The 21,185-nt window shown below is 42.2% G+C and overlaps 1 protein-coding gene across 1 annotated transcript in view; it reads left to right on the plus strand.

Annotated features, from left to right (window-relative positions):
• Nucleotides 1-21,185, plus strand: part of LOC311498921 (uncharacterized protein) — a 225,241-nt gene that overhangs the window by 62,038 nt on the left and 142,018 nt on the right. Inside the window, exon 5 of the mRNA XM_084559706.1 lies at nucleotides 1,465-1,638. Coding sequence (XP_084415832.1) covers nucleotides 1,465-1,638 — 174 coding nt within the window. The remainder of the gene's footprint in view (nucleotides 1-1,464; nucleotides 1,639-21,185) is intronic.

Here is a 21,185-nt window from a genome sequence, read left to right on the forward strand (position 1 = left end):
GGATCATTGAGGCAGTTGTGGATTCCCCTATCCTCACCACCTGGGGTCTGTTGGTGAGGAAATCCTTGATCCAGGAGCAGAGCGATGCTGACAAATCCAGATTGTGGAACTTCAGGGCCATCACGTCCGGGAGAACAGTGTTGAAGGCTGAGCTGTTGTTGAAGTGCTCCTCATTGCGCTGCTTGTACCTGTGTTTTACCAGCTGGATGCCCTTTTTCAGTTCTTTCCTGGACCTGCTGTAAGCCAGCCTGTCTTCTGATCTGTAGGCTGCATCCCGGGCTTTTAGTAGGGGCGTCACTGTGCAGTCCACCCATGGCTTCTGGTTAGGAAAGACCATGATTGTCTTAGTGGGTAGGACAGCATCAGTACAGAAATTAATATAGGACAGCACAGATGACGTGTATTCCTCTTTATCAACGTCTACTTTGAACACTCCCCAGTCTGTGTGCTCAAAGTAGTCCTGTAAGGCTGAGAAAGCCTCCTCAGTCCAAACCTGGATGGTCCTGATGGTGGGTTTGGTCCTGCAGATCAGAGGTCTGTCGGCAGGGATCAGTTTCACAGAAATGTTATCTGACATTACAAAGTGAGGAGCTGCTGCAGCCTTGTATGCTCCTGGGATATTACAGTAAACCTGGTCCAGTATGTTGTTGTCTCTGGTTGGAAAGTTTATGAATTTGGGGAGAACAGCTTCCCCAGCCACGATCACAGCCGCCTCTGGATTAGCGTTCATTTGGCTGCTAATCAGGCAGTACAGCCTTCTCCTTGAGCGCTAACTTAGCATTAGCTTGCAGTGGTATGTAGGCCGCTACGATTAGAATACTGCTGAGTTCTCTAACAAGTTTAAATGGTCTGCACTTCACTGCCAGATATTCGGGGGGAGCAAACAGTTACAATTATGTTCGTAGCTGTACACCACGAGAATGTACAGTGCCACACCACATTTGGTCTTCCCTGAAGCTGCAGTCCCGTCGGCCAAGAACAGAGAGAACTACGCAAGCTCCACCGCTGCGTCGGGGATGTTGTTATCCAGCCAGGTCTCAGTGAAGATCACCACACAGCTGTCCGTCTTACGTGAGACGATCCTCAGTCAAATCTCGTCCAGTTTATTGACGAGTGACCTGGCGTTAGTGAGGAGGAGACTGGGCAGAGCCAGTCTGTGTGGTTTAGCATGTAGCCTAGCAAGCAAAGGTCACAGAGGAGGAATGTTAAGAGCCTCTGTGGGCTGAAGTAGTTTGGGTGGAATAAAATCCAATTTAGGGGGTACACAAAGTCTGCCGTTTTTTCCCCAAGTCCGCCGTTCAGCCTTTCCGTACTGGTATTAAGGCTTTGAGAGCCTGAAATAAGGGTGAAAACACAAACAAACACAAATAAAAACGTGAAAACTGAGAGCCCCGAGCCTCTGCGTGCACCCGCTCCACCATCTTGGTTCATACAAATATGAATTAAATCATATCTATTTTCCAGGCTGAGCAGTTGTAACCTCTCAGAGAGAAGCTGTGAAGCTCTGTCCTCAGTTCTCAACTCCCAGTCCTCCAGTCTGAGAGAGCTGGACCTGAGTAACAACAACCTGCAGGATTCAGGAGTGAAGCTGCTGTCTGCTGGACTGGAGAGACCTCACTGTAAACTGGAAACTCTCAGGTCAGGATACAGTTGGTTGTTGATCAGTTAAATCCTGATTTAGGTTCATGTTGGTGTAGAAGTTCAACATCTGGAGGATTTTCCTTCTTCTTCTTGAGTTTCTGATATTTTTCTATCTCCAGTCTGTCAGGTTGTCTGATCACAGAGGAAGGCTGTTCTTCTCTGGCCTCAGCTCTGAGCTCCAACCCCTCCCATCTGAGAGAGCTGGACCTGAGCTACAACCATCCAGGAGACAAGGGAGTGAAGCTGCTGTCTGCTGGACTGGAGGATCCACTTTGGAAACTGGACACTCTGAGGTATGGACAGACAACAGGAGCTCACACAGCGTAGGTTTGTCAGTAACACTTTATAATGTCACACTATGAAGCATTAGTAAAGCATTAGTAAACACTTCATCATTGATAAAGCATTAGTCCTGTATTCATAGATCATTAGTAAGCGGTTCATAAATGCAGCTGTAAATGATTCATTCGTAATTTATGAACATCTGTATAAAGTGTTTAATAATTGTAATTTCATTCTTCACAAATGATTAGTTTGTGATTTATGAATTCAAAATGAATGTATTCACAAACTAGTTATTAAGAAGTTTTCAGTGGTCTGTAATACAGTTTACAAAGTGTAATTAAAGGAATAATAAACTATTTAAATGTACATTCATGAATCTTATTATTGACACATGTATTAATAGTTACTAAGTGTGTTAATAGATGGTTTGTAAACATGTAATCTTACTGTAATTCATGGTTAATTAAGGTAGTTCTTAACCATTTATTATTAGTAAACTTAATGTAAAGTGAAGACTATTTATGCCTTATAAAGCATTTATAAAGGCTCAGTTAACAGGAAATAAAGACAAATACAACTCAGTGATACAGAACATCCATATATTCACTTCAACTTCACATTTAACATTTAACATTACATTGTTACTGCTATTCAAGCAATAGTTTAGCACTTTAAAGTCAAATCTTACATTTAGATGAAGTGAAGACTTTCAAATTTTTCTCTGCACTGACCAGAAGTCCTGTTAGTCCAGCTCTTCATCTCATGTTGGACGTCACTGCAGCCTGTCTGGATCAGCTGGAGGAAAACTATACAAAGACAAATAGACATGTCAAATAATGTTATATAACATACACATTTTGGTTTCATGATCAATATTTGACAGTGGAGACTGAGCTCTGTTTATTTCTACATTTCATTATCTTTCAGACAGTGAAACATCAGAGACAGTCTATACTGATGAGTTTCAGTCTGTTTCTGTGTCTCACTGATAAACTGACGAACTCTGCTTCATGTTGAACAGCAGTTAGGACTCATGTTGGATAGAAAATCATTCTGACTGTGTTTTTTTTCCTCCAGGATGGACCATGGTGGAGAGCAGAGGTTAAAACCTGATGTCAGGAAGTGTAAGTTTGACTAATGACGATAAAACATCAAAGTGTCAGTTTGTCTTTAAATCCAAAGCTGATATTTGTGGTATTTATTCATTCAAACATCACTGACAAGAGAATCCTGACTAAAAGTATCATCATTAAACTTTCTATTAATGAAATAAACAGATCAGTGAGTAAAGAAAGAAGAAATCCATCAGATGTGTCAGATGATAAACTGCAGCTGTGTTGTGTCTTTTTCTCTCCATCAGATTTCTGTCAACTTGAAGTGGACACAAACTCAGTCAACAGAAACCTCAAACTGTCTGACAACAACAGGAAGGTGACATATGTGGAGGAGAAGCAGCCATATCCTGATCATCCAGACAGATTTGACTGGTATCAGCTGCTGTGTAGAAATGTTCTGACTGGTCGCTGCTACTGGGAGGTTGAGTGGAGACGAGATGTTTTTATATCAGTGAGTTACAGAGGAATCAGAAGGAAAGGAAACATGAATGACACCTGGTTTGGATATAATGATCAGTCCTGGAGTCTGAACTGCTCTGATCTTGGTTACTTTGTCCGTCACAATAACAGATCAACATCCATCTCCTCCTCCTCTGTCTCTAACAGAGTATCAGTGTATGTGGACTGTCCTGCTGGAACTCTGTCCTTCTACAGAGTCTCCTCTGACAAACTGATCCACCTCTACACCTTCAACACCACATTCACTCAACCTCTCTGTCCTGGATTTGGCTTGTGGACATCTGACTCCTCAGTGTCTCTGTGTTCTCTGTAGGAAGGAGAGTCTTTAAAGTGACAGCAGCTTCAACTCTGAGGTTTAAATGTTGATGGTGGATGATGTTTCTCTTTGCTTTACAGTTGAATCACTGATTGTGATTTGATGTCAGAATATGTTTGGTCTTAGAAGTAGTGAAATGATCTCCTAACCACTGAACTCCTGGAAAAACTGGACTGACTTTGATGATCACTTCTATCTGGATAATCCTGGACACATGAAGATCAAACTGAGAGGTCTCATGTCTGAAACTGGTTATTGTGAATTCAGCTCTACACGTATCCTGAAGTACAAACAGTATTACTCTATATTTTCCATTTGCTGAAGTAGAAGTTTTCCAATTAAAATCTTATTCTACTCTGTGACCACACTGCTATCTAATCAGCCTTGATGATTTTACCTTGTGTAACTGTATTAATGTATTTCTCCATAATCAGTGATGTTTAATGTAACATGGAGTAGGTGACTCTTGTAAATCATAATTTAAATAATTTATCAGGTGAGGAGAAATTCTGTTTGTGCCTCAAAGGCTGGTTTCCTCTGCCAGAATAAATCCCAGAAACTCAGGTAATACAGCATTGTGTTACTTTTGCACTGCCTCCACTACAGGGTTCCTGCGGGTCCTTAAAAAGTCTCAAAATGTCTTAAATTAAAATCAGGGTAATTAAGGTCTTAAATTGTCTTAAATTTAGCGTAAATTTGCTGTAGGTATTAAATTTCCAGACCGTGAGTTTAATGCCGATGGGAAAGCCCAGTGGCCCACTGTAAAACATCTAATAGCGTGTATTTGTTTGATTATCTTCGTAAAAATACCGTGTAGTAAATGAGAGACTCCGCGTGTAAATTTAACGACAAATGGATGGAAGAGGATTTATTTAGGAGGTGGTTGGCGCCTGCTGAGAATAAGAACGAGGCAATGTGCAAATTGTGCACAAAGACTTTTTGGTTAGGGACCATGGGGCTCAAAGCCGTCGAGTCTCATATGAAAGGAGGAAAGTACCAGCGGTACACGGCAGCAGCTAGCCATAGCCGGGGCCAGGCTAATCCCTGCATTGTTTGCAGCACGACCTAACGTTACAAGTTCAGACGCCACCTCTCAGTCGACTATGAAAAGCTTCATTTCACCACCAGAGACCCAAAAGGTTCTCCATACTGTGGTGAGGCTCAATTCATTTCAATCTAACGAGGACATAAGTCACGTCTTTGCTGCCATGTTCCCTGATTCTCAGCTTGCAGAGTCATTCACCTGTGGTGAAAATCAAACGGCATATATCACCAAATATGGCATGGCTTCATTCATCAAGAAGGAGCTATCGGGCAGCGTTAGTGAGAAGCTGTTATCATGTTTGATGAAAGCATGAATAAAACCACAAAGAGCAAACGAATAAACCTTCATTTGTGGTTCTGGACTACTGATGATGAGACAGTAAACTTTCACAAACTAGCTGAAAGAGCTGTAAATAGAGATGCAGAATCAATCTATGTTGTAAATACAGATTAGATGTTGTATTTTAGCACAGAATACATGATTTTACCAGTTAGTGAACCTATAGAAAAGAATCAGTTACCGTTAAATTTATAGGACACACACAGAGAGAATGATTTTGTATCTAGTGTGTGTGTCTGTGTAAGCAAGAAATCATTACAATAACATAATATTGAAAGAAGAGATTATCACAATTTAGTTGTCAGGGGTTTGGATGGATGTTTTTGATCTCTCTGCTCTATAAGCACAACCATTATTATTTTTATTATTATGATTATTATTAGTAGTAGTATTAGCAGTAGCAGTAGTAGTAGTAGTAGTAGTAGTAGTAGTAGTATCACCATTACACTAATGGAACATTCATTTGTCTCATCTTCTGTAACCACTTATTCCTGTTAAGGGTCATTGGGTGTTGGATATTAAAGAGTTATGTGAGGTCAAAAACAGAAAGAAGTCTTCTTCTTCTATCATACCAGATACAGGGTTGTTTTCCACTTCACTGCAGCCTTGCTCACAAGATAGGCTGCACCACACTCTAATGTTTCACCTTGAAGAAATCAGTTAGAGCTGGTCTGGGCTACACATGGAAAACTACTGATATACGAAAGGCCGTGCTCCTCATATTGTCTTCAGGAGGAGCCTAGTTAGAACAAAAACTCTGTGTATGCTTTGTTCGGGGCTTCTCCTTTTCTACCCATAAGATGGTTAAGCTGAAGTCTCAGTGCTGACTCTGTACCTATTCTCTGCTGCTAAATAAACTGTCAGTTGGAGAGAAGTTGTCGAGTGGTCTATTCATAGTCAGACTAACCTTTCCAATAGGTATAGAACCTGGGCGGTTTACCTGGAAAGGAATAGTTACACTGGAGGAGCGTCTCTTACAGCCAGCGGCCGCAACTGAATAAAAAGGTAAGCAGAAAACCTTTTAAACAAATTTCTGCATGTCTCACAAGATATTTCATGGCTGTGAGAGCATGATCCAACAGTAGTGTTGTTTGTATGAATTAAACGCAGAGAATTCGTACGGATTAGAAGAGTTAAGAATAAAGAAAAGAGAAGTGTTTTGAATAAAGAGGCCCGACTGGCACGGTTTTAAGGCCAGAGGGGTCTGATAAGCCCCCAAAATAACCCCAGTCTAGGAGCGTGGGTTTAAAATGGTCCCCTCACTTGGTCAAGTGTAAAAGCCGCCAGCTCTGAACGCCTCGTAAAGAGGTGGATTTAAAGGTCCCTCATCTAAATACTTAGGCCCACATTGCCTAAGTGTCTGGATGTAAAAGCTCCCCTCTGTAGTAAAGAGTTGGGTTTAGAGGGTCCCTCATTTTAACATTCAGATCTGTCGTATCTGAAGGCTCGGATGTAAAAGCTCAACTCTGTAGAAAATAGGTGAAGAGGTGGGTTTAGAGGTCCCTCATCTAAATACTTAGGCTCCAAATTGCCTGGGTGTCCGGGTGTAAAAGCTCCCCTCTGTGTTGTGTGTTGTATTGAGAAGAAGTGACCAGTAGGGACAGAAATACGGGAACGGGGACAGATAAAAGAAGTCACGGGTATAGTGAAATAAGTATATCTGTGTTTTTGTGTTTTTACTGTTGTGTGTGAGATCCAGAGAGCACGCTGAAGCAGCTAACGGTGCTAACACAAGTTCACTGTCTGTTGAAGTAGGCTGCTCAAAGGGTCTGAATAAGTTCTGGTGTCGGGACTGAATCCTTACGTGATCGGTCTTTGGGGCTGAGTACCTTCTACATAGCGTGCTGCATTTCTCAGCTGGACAGATCATGTGAATGAGAACACAGGATGTGTGAGTCAGAACCATTAGAACCATTAGAACCATTAGAACCAGGCTCATTAGGAGCCTATTTAAAGGAAGGGACAGATAGAATAAAACGATCATTCCCAGAGAAAAGAGTCATAAGGAAACTAAAAGATTTTGAAAAATGGTGCGAGGACGTAACAGCCGACGGGTTGTTCAGTGACCTTGGGGGCCCCCCACCGACAGCCACGCAACGGAAATATTATGCGAAGACCCTCCAAAATAAAGTCAACAAATTGACAATTGAAACTGAAAAAGCGGGAAGGTTATCGAAGGGAAAGAAAGAGAAGGAAAAAAAAAGACTGAAGATCATATGAAACTTACACAGCTGCATTTTAGCAGCTGCTTTTCTAGCCACACCAGAGCTCCAGTACAAACGGTCCAGATGGAAGAAAAAGAAAAGAACAAGCCTGATGTAAGTGAGACTACCACAGCAACAACTGGTGAGTCATTATGTCCTGCACCACCTTCATACACACCACTGACAGCGTCAGCTAGTGCACCAAAATCTGAGCAGTTGTATGCGGAGGCCAGAACCATGATGGAGGGAGCAGGAGAGGAGAATCCTAACAACCCATACAGTCCTAATAATCTGTTTGTGCAGATGCCACAAGTAACTATAACCAAAGGTACGCTTACATGTGAACTGAAACCCACTGCGACGGAGGCTATTGAGCAAGCTGTAAAAGAGGAAAAGAGAGAGGAGGAGGTGGAAGAAATAAAGAACATGTTAAGTGAACTAAAATAGGGAATAGCCAAGTTAACTGTCAGAACCAGCCAGGGAGAGGCAGGGTCACAGTATGGAGAGGTAAAAGGAAGAGAGGCAGCATGGACGTGGAACAGACGAGACGGAGAGGGAAAGAGAACAGGCAATGGAAGAACAGGCATTGAGAGAGCAGGCTCTGGAGGGAATGGGAACAAGAGAGCAGGAAGAAAGGAAGGAGAGGAGAAGAACAGAAAAGAAGAACAACACGGAGAGATTAAAGAGGAGAAACAGAGAGAGAGAGAGGTGGCACAACTTACAGCTGGTTTGCTTACATGGCTGGGGAAAAAGGGTTTAAAGTGTTTAAATCTAAATAGCAGCTCGTGTGGTATTCTTGGGAAGAATAATATCAGGCCATGGTGTAGGTATGACAGCAAACCACAAAAACAACATCCTCTCACACGCGAAACCTGTCACTGTGCAACAAATGATGACCTTTCTGTTGATGGCTAACTATAGTAAAAATGATATACCTGAATACGCTGAAACTGTCTCCCCACTGCGACGACTCATCACTGATGCAGGACACAGACACCTAAAAGCTAACTTAGCATGGACCAAAGAAGCTGAGGAGGCCTTCATTGTACTAAAACAGCAACTAGCACAGGCTGGTGAACTCTCTGCTCCTGATTTGGGTAAAATGTTTGAACTGAATGTAAAAGAAAAAGATGGTTTTGTGAGCTCCGTACTGTGGCAGCCCGGAGCTCAAGGGAGGAGAGTGTTATGTTATTATAGCACTAAACTAGAACCAGTGGAAAAGGGCCATCCTACCTGCACCAGAGCACTATGTGCTATAGCTAAAGCACTGAAAGGGACAGCTCACATCACAAGGGGACAGGACATTACAGTACACACAAACCATGCAGTAACAAGCTACATTTCAAGACAAAAGTTCACTTTAAGTCAACAAAGAACCAGCAGAATGCAGGAAATATTGCTCCAGCCAAATGTGCATTATGTCAGCTCAGATAATAACATGGCCGCTCCCATAACCAGTGAAGTACCTCATGAGTGTGAAGCCCTAGTCAGAGAGGAGATGGACACTTTTCCCAACATAGTTACTGAAGCCATAGATTACGCTGACAATCTGTTCACAGATGGCCACAGTCACGCGGAGCCTGGAGGAGGAATAATAGCCTCCTATGCTGTAGTCAGCAGACAGGCCTCGCCGATAAGAGAACACATGTGGGAGACCTTGGAGGCAGACATCATACCACCACCAGCCTCCGCACAATTGGCAGAAATCATAGCTATAACCCGAGCCTGTGAACTGAGAGAAGGGAAGGAGGTTAACATCTACACTGACTCTGCTTATGCTGTAAAAGCCGTACACGTAGACCTAAAACAATGGATGAGAACAGATTTCCTTACCAGTACTGGTAAACCTGTGAAACACATGACACATGATAAAACTGCAAGACGCTCTCTCTAAACCCTGTAAAGCAGCCATCATAAAATGTTCAGGACACCAGACAGGGACAGGTATGATAGCATTAGGTAACAATGCTGGTGGCAGGCTATGAAGAAAAAATCAGTAAAACCTTGCGTTAAAAGGAGTGACTGGCGAAAATAATGAAACCATGGAACAAAAAGTAATTTCTGAAGTGCTGAGCATGCAGGAGGAAGCAGCCCCTCATGAATAACAGGCATGGGTTGAAAAAGGTGCCACTAAATGTAAAACAACGGGCATATGGAGGTCACATGATGGGAGGATTGTAGCCTCCTCTACCTTGCTGATGATGTTGTGTGAAGAAGAACATAAACGGGGACATCAATCAGGAAGAAGACTTACTGAGATGATAGGACAAAAATGGTGGCATCCCTATCTATCAGAAGTGTGTAAATATTTTGGAGATACATGTTCCAGTTGCTCTAAGTTTAATCCTCGAGCGACTCTTAAGATGGGGATGGGGGCGTTCCCTGTCCCAAACAGACCATGGCAGGAAGTAGTGATTGATTTACTGACATGGGGATGAATCAAAGAGTAAAAGGCTGTAGATATTTGCTTGTTTGTGTTGATACTTTTACTTGATGGTTGGAAGCAAAACCCACCAAAACTGAAACAGCTCAAGAAGTCATAAAGTGGCTGATTTACGACTTGATACCTCGCTACGGTGTCCCTGAATGTATTCGTTCTGATAACGGGACACATTTTACAGCGGAGTCCTTGAAAGAAGACGAGAAGTACTTTGGAATTCAACACCGCTTTGGGTCTGCCTACCACCCAGCATCACAGGGGCTGGTAGAGAGAGCTCATCAGTCAATTAAACAACAACTGGCTAAAATATGTGATGAAACAAAAATGAAATGGACAGAGGCTCTGCCTTTGGTCCTGTTCTCACTGAGATCCAGCCCAAGCGATACCATAGGACTCTCACCACATGAGCTGTTGACAGGAAGAAAAATGCCCTGTCCATTCACAAACAACCTGCACAGCAGAGAAACCCCTGACCTGGCCAGTCAGGAGAAAGAAACAGCCAATTATGAGAAACAGTTGCAGGACGCTGTGAAGTTTTTGTCTCCCTATGTACAGGAGATCCTGATCAAGGAGCCCAGTGGAGCTCCACCTGAGGAGATAAAAGAGGGAGAGTGGATCTACAGAAAAGTGTTCCACAGAACGTGGGATGAGCCAAGGTGGATCGGCCCGTTCAAGGTAGTGTCGTCGACCACATACGGTGTGAGAGTCTGGCTGGATGAGGAGCAGACTAAGGTGAGTAGGTACTGGCACAAAACACACTGTAGAAGAGGAGAGCCATCCACAGAAAGAAACCTTAGAGAAATCAGAAAGCACCTCAGAGATATAGGTGAAGAAACAGAGGAAGAATCAAATGTTGACCTTTGGCTCGTGGTCTACACTGGCCTGTTTGGCAGTGGTAGGCCTGATAGTCGTCCTGCGATTTTTATGGCAGGATGCGATAGATAAATTACAAACTCAATCAGATGATGTGCTACCAAATATAAACAACCCACCTAGAACGACTACATCAACAGGGGGACCCAAAATTCAAACACGACGAGAGACAACAAAAGAAAAGGACCAATGTATACAGAACTACGGGGGGGGGTTGCGTTCTTATATGACCAAGGGTCTGACACCACCTTCCAGTTTGACCTGTGTGATGTAACAAACTGTGGAGGGACAGACACCCAATGGAGGGGATATGACTTGTATATGTGCGACTTCTACTGGGGAGGGCCATCGAACCTACCAAGTGATAGTCGATGGTGTCCACAGTGGGGGCGTGTGCTGCGGGGGACTGGACCACATTATTTGGCAGAGGGTTATATTAACAACTGGATTGGAACCAAGACATAAAAGATGCAGCAAGCAGGGAGTTTAGTTCGGGGAGTAGTTACAGGAAGTTCAGGGAGGAAATGTAACCCACTACTGTTTACGGTAAAAGGGCTAGGGGGAAATGACTATCCCACCAGTGGACGCAGTTGTGAAGCTAATAAATATGAAACTCTGTACTTCATCCTGGGTGTAGACCGATCCGGCTCAGACACTGGTCTCACTAAAATTCTATAATAAACCTGCCAAACCTAACTCCCCTAGCGCTAAGCCCAAGCATGGGGACATGGAAAAACTGAAGTCCTATGATGCTAATAAAATCACCCAAAATGACCAAATCAGGATCGAGACCGGTTACAGCCAGAAAAACAGATCTCTGACTAAAACCCTGAGAGGCCTCAGAGCCCTCTCAAATGAGCTCAAAGAACATTCCAGGGTCTCTGATCCCCTATCTGGCCTGCTTGATCAGTTCTTTGGTAAATGGGGAAACTTAGCAGCTAGTGTAGCCACGTCATTAGCTGTTGCATTTGTAGTGTTTGCTCTGTGTGCTTGTTGTTGCATTCCCTGCATTAGGGCTCTCATGGTGTGATGCATGGACAAGGCGCTGGGGAATGTGGAGTCAAAGGGAGCGCCTCCAGCCTATCAGATGAACCTCACTGAGAATGTAGCCCTGCTTGATCCTAGCGAGTCCACCGAGAACCAGGAGAGGCCGTTCCATGATCCAGATGAAGGAACTGACCATGATGAGCCTGATCTGGAGGATATAGTCTGAGTTAGGGTCTACAAAAACTGATCTCACCTTGGTACAATAGTGTTTTGCTCTGTTGCTTGCTTTTCCGCTTAAGGATATATATGTACAGTATATACATTATATACATTATATACATTTTTTTTTTCATATACACATAGACAATGTTTCCAGAATGTTACATACACAACCTGAGCCTACCGGAGAGATGGCAACGTGTCTGAGGGAGCACGTTCACGTGACCGCTGGAAGGAGGTCTAAGTTACATATATAGGTTACGTTGCATCCATACACGTGTTTTCTAAGAGGTTTCTATGATTTTATAAGACAGGGCCTTTTTTAAGGGGAATTTGTTGGATATTAAAGAGTTATGTGAGGGCAAAAACAGAAAGAAGTCTTCTTCTTCTATCATACCAGATATGGGGTTGTTTACCACTTTGCTGCAGCTTTGCTCACTAGATAAGATGCACCACACTCTAATATTTCACCTTGTAGAAACCAGTTAGAGCCGGCCTCGGCTACACATTGAAAACTACTGATACACGAAAGGCCGCGCTCCTCATATTGTCCTCGGGTGGAGCCCAGATAGAATAAATCTTCTGTATACACATAGTTGGGGGCTTCTCCTTTTCTACCCATAAGGTGGTTAAGCTGAAGTCTCAGCGCTGACTCTGTACCTATTCTCTGCTGCTAAATAAACTGTCAGTTGGAGAGAAGTTGTCGGGTGGTCTATTCATAGTCAGACTAACCTTTCCAGTAGTTATAAAGAACCTGGGCTGAAGGAGAGGGAACACTTCCTCCTTCGACACTTCAACACTGTATTCATCTTGTTTTATGGTCAATTTTATTCTGAAGAGACTTTGGACACACCTCATTTTTTGTACAACTATTTACAACCATTTAAAAAACAGGAATCACAATAAGTAATGTCTAAAGGTAACAAATCTCTCAAACCTCAAAACTCTCTTCTCTCTTTCACCATCGTCACTCCTTAGACTGTATATAGCGTCACTCTCACAACTTCTCCCTCTTTCTTAGCAACAGTTGCCATATAATTTTCTGACTGGTTGACGGTATGCATTTTTCCACCAATAGAAAAGAGGGTGTCAATTTTTTTTTGTTTTTTTTTGTATAGTCTAGCGCTCTTTATGCTTCCTCTTCACCATCTCTTCCTGCACTAAACACGCACCAAGCATGATGACAATATTCAGGAAGAGGCATGGCGTAAATGATTTATAATAAGTCTAGTTTTACTTGGTCTATCAATACAATTTAAAAGCTGGTCTATAGTTTGAAGTTAGTTTGAACTTTCTACACTAGTTGAAACAGAGACTCTGAGACTGCTTCTTGCTTCTACATCGTTTTAAACTGGTTATGTGATTTGGACGTCAACTCCAGAGGATTAAACTACCTGTGAATGGAAGAGAAGCAGCTTCTATCCTCCACACACGAAGGTAGAAAGAGTCAGTAAATCAACCTGAGGTGAGTTCAGCAGGTGAGAGTCCAACATCTGTAAATGATTAACTGGATTATCATCATCTTTCTTCATCTTTAACCGAAACACGGAGGAAATGTGGCCTCAGGTTAGAAACCATTTCAAGTTGATCAAGTTAACCTGCTTTAAACATTTAATGTCATTTAAAAACGATGCAGACAAACTTCCATGTGGTGTTTGTAAATGACTTTAATCAAATGAGATCAGACTGGTTTCCTCTCTAACGCTGCTCTCCTGACTATTAGTTTCTGTTCATTTAAACCCAACCGACTCATCTAGAGGACAGATATCAGTAGATCTGCTTTAAGTTCTGTTTTTAAAAGTTGACACAGCTCAATAAATAAAATGAATACTAAAAACTGGCAGGTTAATTCAGATTAACTGATGTGTGAGACAGATGTGTTGATGAGGCTGGTGTTATGGAACCAGGAAGTGGATTCTGGTGAAATGATTCATTTATCTGTTTATTTAAATACATTAATTTGTTTGAATATCTAAAAGGAAAAGAAAAAAACTATTAAAAATGTCCTGAAACATGATTACATGCAGCATTTAAAGATGATAGAGTCAAAGTATTGATAAAACAAACAAAAAAAATTCTGTTGACTAAAACAAACAGAAAGTTAATATGAGAGTTAACTTTCTACTGACTGATTAAAAAACTACGAGTGTAACAAGTCAAAAACCAAAACAGTAAACCAGGAAGTAGACTCCATGGTGACAACTGGTCCAGGTCTCTCTGGTCCAGGTCTCTCTGGTCCATGGATCATTGTGTTCAGTGTGGCACACTGAAAAAAAAAAGGGAGAAGAAAATGTATGGCCATTTATTGTTTATTCATGTTTCAAGCAATTAATTACACATTCTTGTTATAAAAAATCATATTAATAATAATATTAAAAATCGTATTTTATTTATTCTTGTGGTACCAAGCACTATGCTACAACAGGCTAGAATCCGGAGTACAAAGTGATAAATTTCACATTAAACTGCGTGGACAAGCGCTGAGTTAGGAGTAAAATAAAAAGAGGAAGTAATGGTGAGGGGCTTCATGTGAGTGACCCCTCCCTCTTCCTTCAGACGGAAACCAGGAAGAGAAGCTGGTGGTTCATGTCTTCAGTTTCTGACTCTGTTACTGTGTTTTCCAGGTCAGTACTCAGTGAAATACAACCAGATTACTTCCTCCTAGAGCTTTAAATGATGTGGAAGAACTGATTAGTCTGGTTCCGGGTTTTAAAATCCGTAAAACCGACTTTAATCATCCGTGTTTAGAATCGCAAATAACAAACTTTAGGAAAATGGTGATAGCTTCCTGTTAACGAGTGTGTGATGTGATTGAGTACAGCATGATTAACTTTGGATGCTAAACTCAGGGGCGTAGAACCAAATTCTGGGCCCTGTACTCTCTTAATGTCATTGGGTCCCTATCCATTCCAGTGCGCGAGGAAAAAAATAAAATTTAATAAATTGGGGCATTTATTTTTAAATTGTGGCGTGCTCAGATGCCACTGTGGGTTCTTTCAACAGAACATCCATAAATTGCAAATTTAAATAAACATGCCCTTACACGCTAAATGTCTGTCATTAGACGCTATATTAATCTATCTTTCAGGGAGGAACAATTAGCTCCTTGGTTACTGCCTCCAATTCTATGCTTGGCTCACTTTTAGTTCTGACTGGTTAAACTATGTTATGACACAAAATAGAGTTGAAGTAAATGTTCATCTTTGAAACTACCTACAGATATGAAAATTCCCTTGGCTAATTCCAACGTGATGGAAATAAATAATAACTGAACTTGGAACAGTTTTGTTGCAAAGCACAATCTTAGGGTGAATTTAGATCTGGTGTTTGTTAAGATGAATTACTGTTGTATAAGCATTGCAAGCATCGTAGCAAAAAGGCTAACAAACGTATACCACCAATTAACATTAGCCCTTCATTCATGATATGATACTGTAATCATACAGAGAGAACATAGCAGAACCTTTATATTTTCTTTTTTTCATAAACTGGTCACCTGATAGCTTTGACCTTTTTCTGTCCATCTCCTCCAGCGCTGTCACTCACGACCAGAAGTCAAGACTAAACCAATTCACCTTAGTGACCACATAATCGTTTTGTATTACCTATTTTTATTTGGCCATTTCACACAATTCATAAAAACAAAAACGTGCAGGAATTATAGGCTTATAGCCTATTATGAATGAAATGTGAGTTATATGGAAGAAGGGTGTGACTGACTTTAGCCCTTTTATACAGTGGATCCCCCCGTCCGTTCTCTTTCCCTCCCCTTTCCCTTTCTTACACACACCTTCTGTGCGCGGCACCTTCCCAGCAGCAGGGGCGCCTGCAGCTGCAGGGGGCGACAATTTGCCAGTTCCTTACACAGATATGACAGATAATAGAAAACCATGTAGCGGCGCAGATTTATTTGTTTATTTTTGCTCGTGCCGCCCCCCTTGTGTCATGAAAAAATGCTGCCCTGAGCGGCTGCCCGGTTCGCCCGTGCCTAAAACCGCTACTGATCACAACCTTATACACACACGTCTCTATGTCGTTTGCAGGCGTTCTCTCTCAAATTCTTCCGCTGCCAACATCCGTGTGTCTGTGTGTCTCGGTTGTGACTCGTCTCTCCCAGGTCCAACACCCTACTGTGTTAAAAGGAGAGAGTGATTAGTATAACAGGATGCAGGTGTGCTAATCACTCTCACCTGGTGCTGCTCTCTTGAGCCCTCTCCACACTTCTCTCCTGCAGCTGATGCACCACGCCCCCTCCACATACCTCCACCACCTGACTTAGGCCGGGGAGCCAGCGGGTGATCCGGGCGTTGGCATCTTTCATCTGGTGGAGCCACTGGAGGGGAACATGGTCCGAGCAGAGGGTGAATGGGTGCCCCAGCAGGTAGTACAGCAGAGCATCGACCGCCCACCGGATGGCCAGGCACTCCCTCTCCACTGTGCTGTACCTGGCCTCCCTTTCGGACAGCTTCTGGCTGATGTAGAGAACCGGGCGGTCGATGCCCCGTACCTGCTGGGACAGAGCGGCCCCCAGCCCTCTGCCCGATGCATCAGTCTGCAGGACAAAAGGAAGAGAGAAGTTAGGTGTGTGGAGAAGAGGCTCCCCACAGAGGGCCTGCTTTACCCTCTCAAGCGACACCTGGCACTGCTCCGTCCACTGGACCGGATCTGAGGCACCCTTTCGGGTGAGGTCGGTCAAGGGGCTAGTCAGCTCTAAGAAGTTGGGAATGAATCGTCGATAATACGACCACGGGATGTGTCTTTAGACATGGTTGTTTAAGAAATGAGAAGCTACTCATTGCATCAGTTGAGGTTAAATAACTTGTTGCCAGCTGAAAGATAAGAATGCAATAGTAAAGTGCAATAACAATATGCAGCTGGTATTTTTCTATTTATCCAACAACCATGTATGTACGGTCACAATACGTATTATTATTATTATTATTATTATTATTATTTTCTGGGTGTTTGGTATTTGGGTTTATTTACTGTTTCCTTTATAATTCGGTTACATGTATGTCGTGCTGTATGCGATGGAGATGTCATAATGTTATGGCTGATTTTTCATCATGGTTCTAGGAGACTGGATATTTGGCAACTCTTTGCAAATAACACACTGTGGCAACGAAGCATCGTCAGGCCCAATGCATGAAAAACCAAACTTTAAATAATCAGGGTCATACTTCCTCCGTCTTCTGCTCACCTCTGTGTCCACTCTCACTTTCACCTTAGGTACCAAAAATTAGGGATGGCTCGATACAACTTTTTCATGTCCGATACCGATACCGATACTGCAACTTGGAGTATCTGCCGAAACCGATATCAATCCGATACCTTCTTTTCTCCTCTGTTAAGTTGTTTATGATACATATAGTTTGTATAGATGTACTTTGCTTAATATGGACATCTAAAAACACCATGGTCAAACTGTGCAACAAATATTCTGCTCCCCTAAGGGAAGAAATAAAATAGCCCACGATGTGCCTCAAGCCATAAGCTCTTTATTTAAACTTCAAATCAGTGCAAACTGCAAACTTGAATGTTTCTTCTTTTACATTTAATCTCTGGGGTTGAACTGTATGTAAAACACTCATATCAAACCAAATATAGGATGGACTCAGTTCCAATGTTCCATTGAAGACTATAGGACAGGGGTGCCCACACTTCTTTGGCTTGCGAGCTGCTTTTACAATGACCAAGTCAAAGTGATCTACCTATCCTAAGTCATATTAATTGTTGACACAGTGTTAAAAGCTCTATCCATCTTTGTTTTTATTTTTATCAAGAAAAACTGGTGCACTGCACCTTTAGAAAAATAGCGCTGTCTCTTTAAGAAAGACGATAGTCTTGAGTTGTTGTGGTTGAAGTTGTGCGTGGCTGTGGATGTGTGCCGCTGAACTGAGGGTATGTTGCAAATATAAAGTAAAATAAATAAAGATGAACGTTTGTCTTGCTGTTTGTTTTGGAGGTGCAACAGATAATTGTTAAGCCAGACTAACATCTATAACTTTTTTTTTTTTTTTCAATGCACGCGATCTACCCGCACCGGTCGATCGTGATCATCGTAATGCGCACCCCTGCTGTAGGACATATAGCTGCTTTAAGTGACTGCTAACTTTAAATAACTGTCACAAACACCTGCGTCCAGTGCTGCTGCCACCCCTTGAGACACTCGCGTTGCACAAGTTGCAAAGTAACTCCACACAGCTGACATGATAAGAGCGCTAGGCTAATTCACTACGTTCTGTTTGTTTACACAAACTTGCAGCAGCTGCTCTCTGTTTCACGGCATGTCACGCAAAGTTAAGTTGAGCATTTGGGCTTAGGTATCGGATCAGACGGGCCATAGTTATTGTTTTCGATGTTCGATCCTGAAATTTTGACCAATGTCGGACCGATACCAATCCTAAGTATCAGATCGAGCCATCCCTACTAAAAATCTATCCATTTTGCCCCGCTGTAGTTAGCTAACCAGATGATACACTTTTTTGTATTTTTCCCGCACCGCGCCTCCCCTGAAGTCCTCTGGCGCCCCCCCCAGGGGAGGCGCGCCTCACACTTTGAAAACCGCTGGTGCAATCAGATAAAAAGTTCAGATCACGTTTTAGCATTTACCTTTAACTCTAAACATACTGCTCAGTTAGTGACAATACATCACTCATAACCATACTACAGCTTTAAGATGGTTCCAATTAGGGATGGGTGATATGGACTAAAACATTTATCCCGATAATTACTGGTATTTATCACGGTAACGATAAAAATGGCGATAAATAAACACCAATTCAGCCTAATCTTTTTGACTATAATGCATCGGCAAGTTTTATCTGAGTTGTTGTTTTTTTACCGGACTCTTTGGATGAAGTCGACGCTGCTTCTGCATCCTTGCGCATTTTCTGGCATTCTTCATATTCTGGTTTGTGCTTGTGTTTGAGGTGGTGGAACAAATTAGTGGTGTTACTGTCCTTTTTATGCACTATTTGTTTGCAAACCTTGCATGTTTTAATTTGCTGCTCCGCGCCAGACTTTTTAACCCCTTCATGCCTAGTGTCGCAAATTCACGACGCACTGTTTCCGTTCAGACTGCAGCCGAAATAACGCATGTAATACTACAATGGCGGTTTGTGCACATTCAAAAAATTCGTAGGAACCTTTTGCAAGCACTAGTTTCTCGTAGGACCGGCCGGAGTGGTAAGCAAAAATACAAATATTTAATTTCTTTATATAACTGAAAAATCAATTCAGGCGTTAAGGGAATAAAACAAACCAGATAATGGAGGTGGAGCCTCGTTTAGGAACGAGCTCCTCGCTGCCTGGTGTATCTGCTCCGCCTTCCGCCATTGTCAATTTGTCAATATTCCATACGTGTTGGGCTGCGAGTGTGTCGCGCACATATATACGTCATCTATGGGAATTTATCGTTTTTATCGCGGGATGACATATTCTTACCGTGGGGAATGTTTTTGATGATATATCGTAAACGATGAAATATCGCACAACCCTACTCACCAGTACCATTAATGTTGTTTCAGCATCAGAAAACTTAGTGTCATAGTGTGTTCTTCCGATCAGGCTAAAGGCGCTACACAAACATTCCCTCTAGGTTCGGAAAGCAGGTAATAGTTAGTCAAGTACAATACGATGAAGTTAACAGTTGACAGTTTATTGCCACAGATTAATATTTTTGCAGTGCATGAAAATGAAAAATACAAAAAATAAAAATAGAGCTCTTTCAAAAAAAAAAGGTTGAATAAAAATAAAAAAAGTTCAAAAGAAAATGTTCCTCCTTCTTTCTAGAAGGGCAGAGTTCATTTCAGTTCTGTGTTTTATGTGTGCAATGTTCTGATCATGTGGTTACTACCCGGGTAGATTTTTGTGTTATGTTCTTATCTGTATCACGACTGAAGTGAGATGATGTCTGAAGTTCCTCGGAATGGATTCCACGGTTGGCCGGGCCGTGCACCGTTCCCTCTGATTCGCTCGTCCTTTCTGGCTCACCACCGAACCCCCTCGGTTCGGAATCTGAATCAAGTCCTAATCCGGCAAAAAACAGTCTACACATAGAGTGTAGAACGAATAATCATTACTCTCATTTCTACTTCAAATCAGGACATCTTTCTACTTTCACTTTTCACTCTATATCTTCCTTATCTATACCCAGACAATTTCCTATCATGAACTTATTTTTAGAGCCCGACCTATATATCGGCAGGCCGATATTAGGCATTTTCCAAACTATCGGTATCGGCATTTATAATGGCCGATAAATGAATATTTCAAAAATAAAATAAAAACGAAACACCCTTCAACCATGTCATGAGTGTTGGCGTTGTATAGTTTGTCCACCAGAGGGCACTCTACACCGTCCCTGTTTGCAACACTCGTGTATAACTCGTGCTGATCCAGCCAGAGTCGGGCAGAGAGAACCAGTTATCCGCGAGTAAGATCATCGGTGAAGTGCAGGGGCGGAGTGGCAATCGGGACGACCAGGACTTTTCCCGGTCGGCCGGCCGAAGGATTTACGCAGCGGATCACAAATTGAGCGGCCGCGAGGCGAACGCAACCGGCCTGAGTTTATCAGAATCATTGATGTTACTAAATTCTCCGTGAATAGCGGCCGGTGCGGTCAGAATTTTCCCGGTGGATTTTAGTGCCCCACTCCGCCCCTGGTGAAGTGTGTTCATGGTGAGTTGGTCACGAGACATACATTGCTTGAATAACAATTAAAAGAAGATCCCCATCGGTTCTCTTAACTCAAATAAGCATGACAAAATTTGTGACTATCATGTCCAGTTTTGCTGCTGTTAAATAAGCCGAGAGTGAAGCGGAATTAGCTAGTAGCTAATTACGTTACGTTGTTACAGTGTAGTTGACTGACTGTCCTTTTAACTTTTGACAATGTGACTGAAGTATTTCTTTAATAGCGTGACAGTTATAGCAGTGAGACGTATCATCTCTCCTTGGCCTGTTATATTGAAAATGTATGTTTTACAATTTGCAGTATGACGTTATCCATTGCTAAATTATGGCTCATCATAGACTAGCTAACCACAAAGCTAGCTAATGCCACTATCAGTGGAAGACCGCTTACGTTAAGAACTTTAATATATTTTGATGTTCCTCTGTTCTGTTGTGACAATAAAAGTTTCTTTTTAAATGCATTATCATATTATTTTAGTTAAAACTCATAAATAACTACAAATAACTAATGTTAGGGAAATCTGTTAATGTTTTGTTGCGCGTTTCTGAAATTAAAAAAAAAAAT

The sequence above is a fragment of the Chelon labrosus genome (assembly GCF_963514085.1).
Source record: "Chelon labrosus genome assembly, chromosome: 14".
NCBI classification, from domain to species: Eukaryota; Metazoa; Chordata; class Actinopteri; order Mugiliformes; family Mugilidae; genus Chelon; species Chelon labrosus.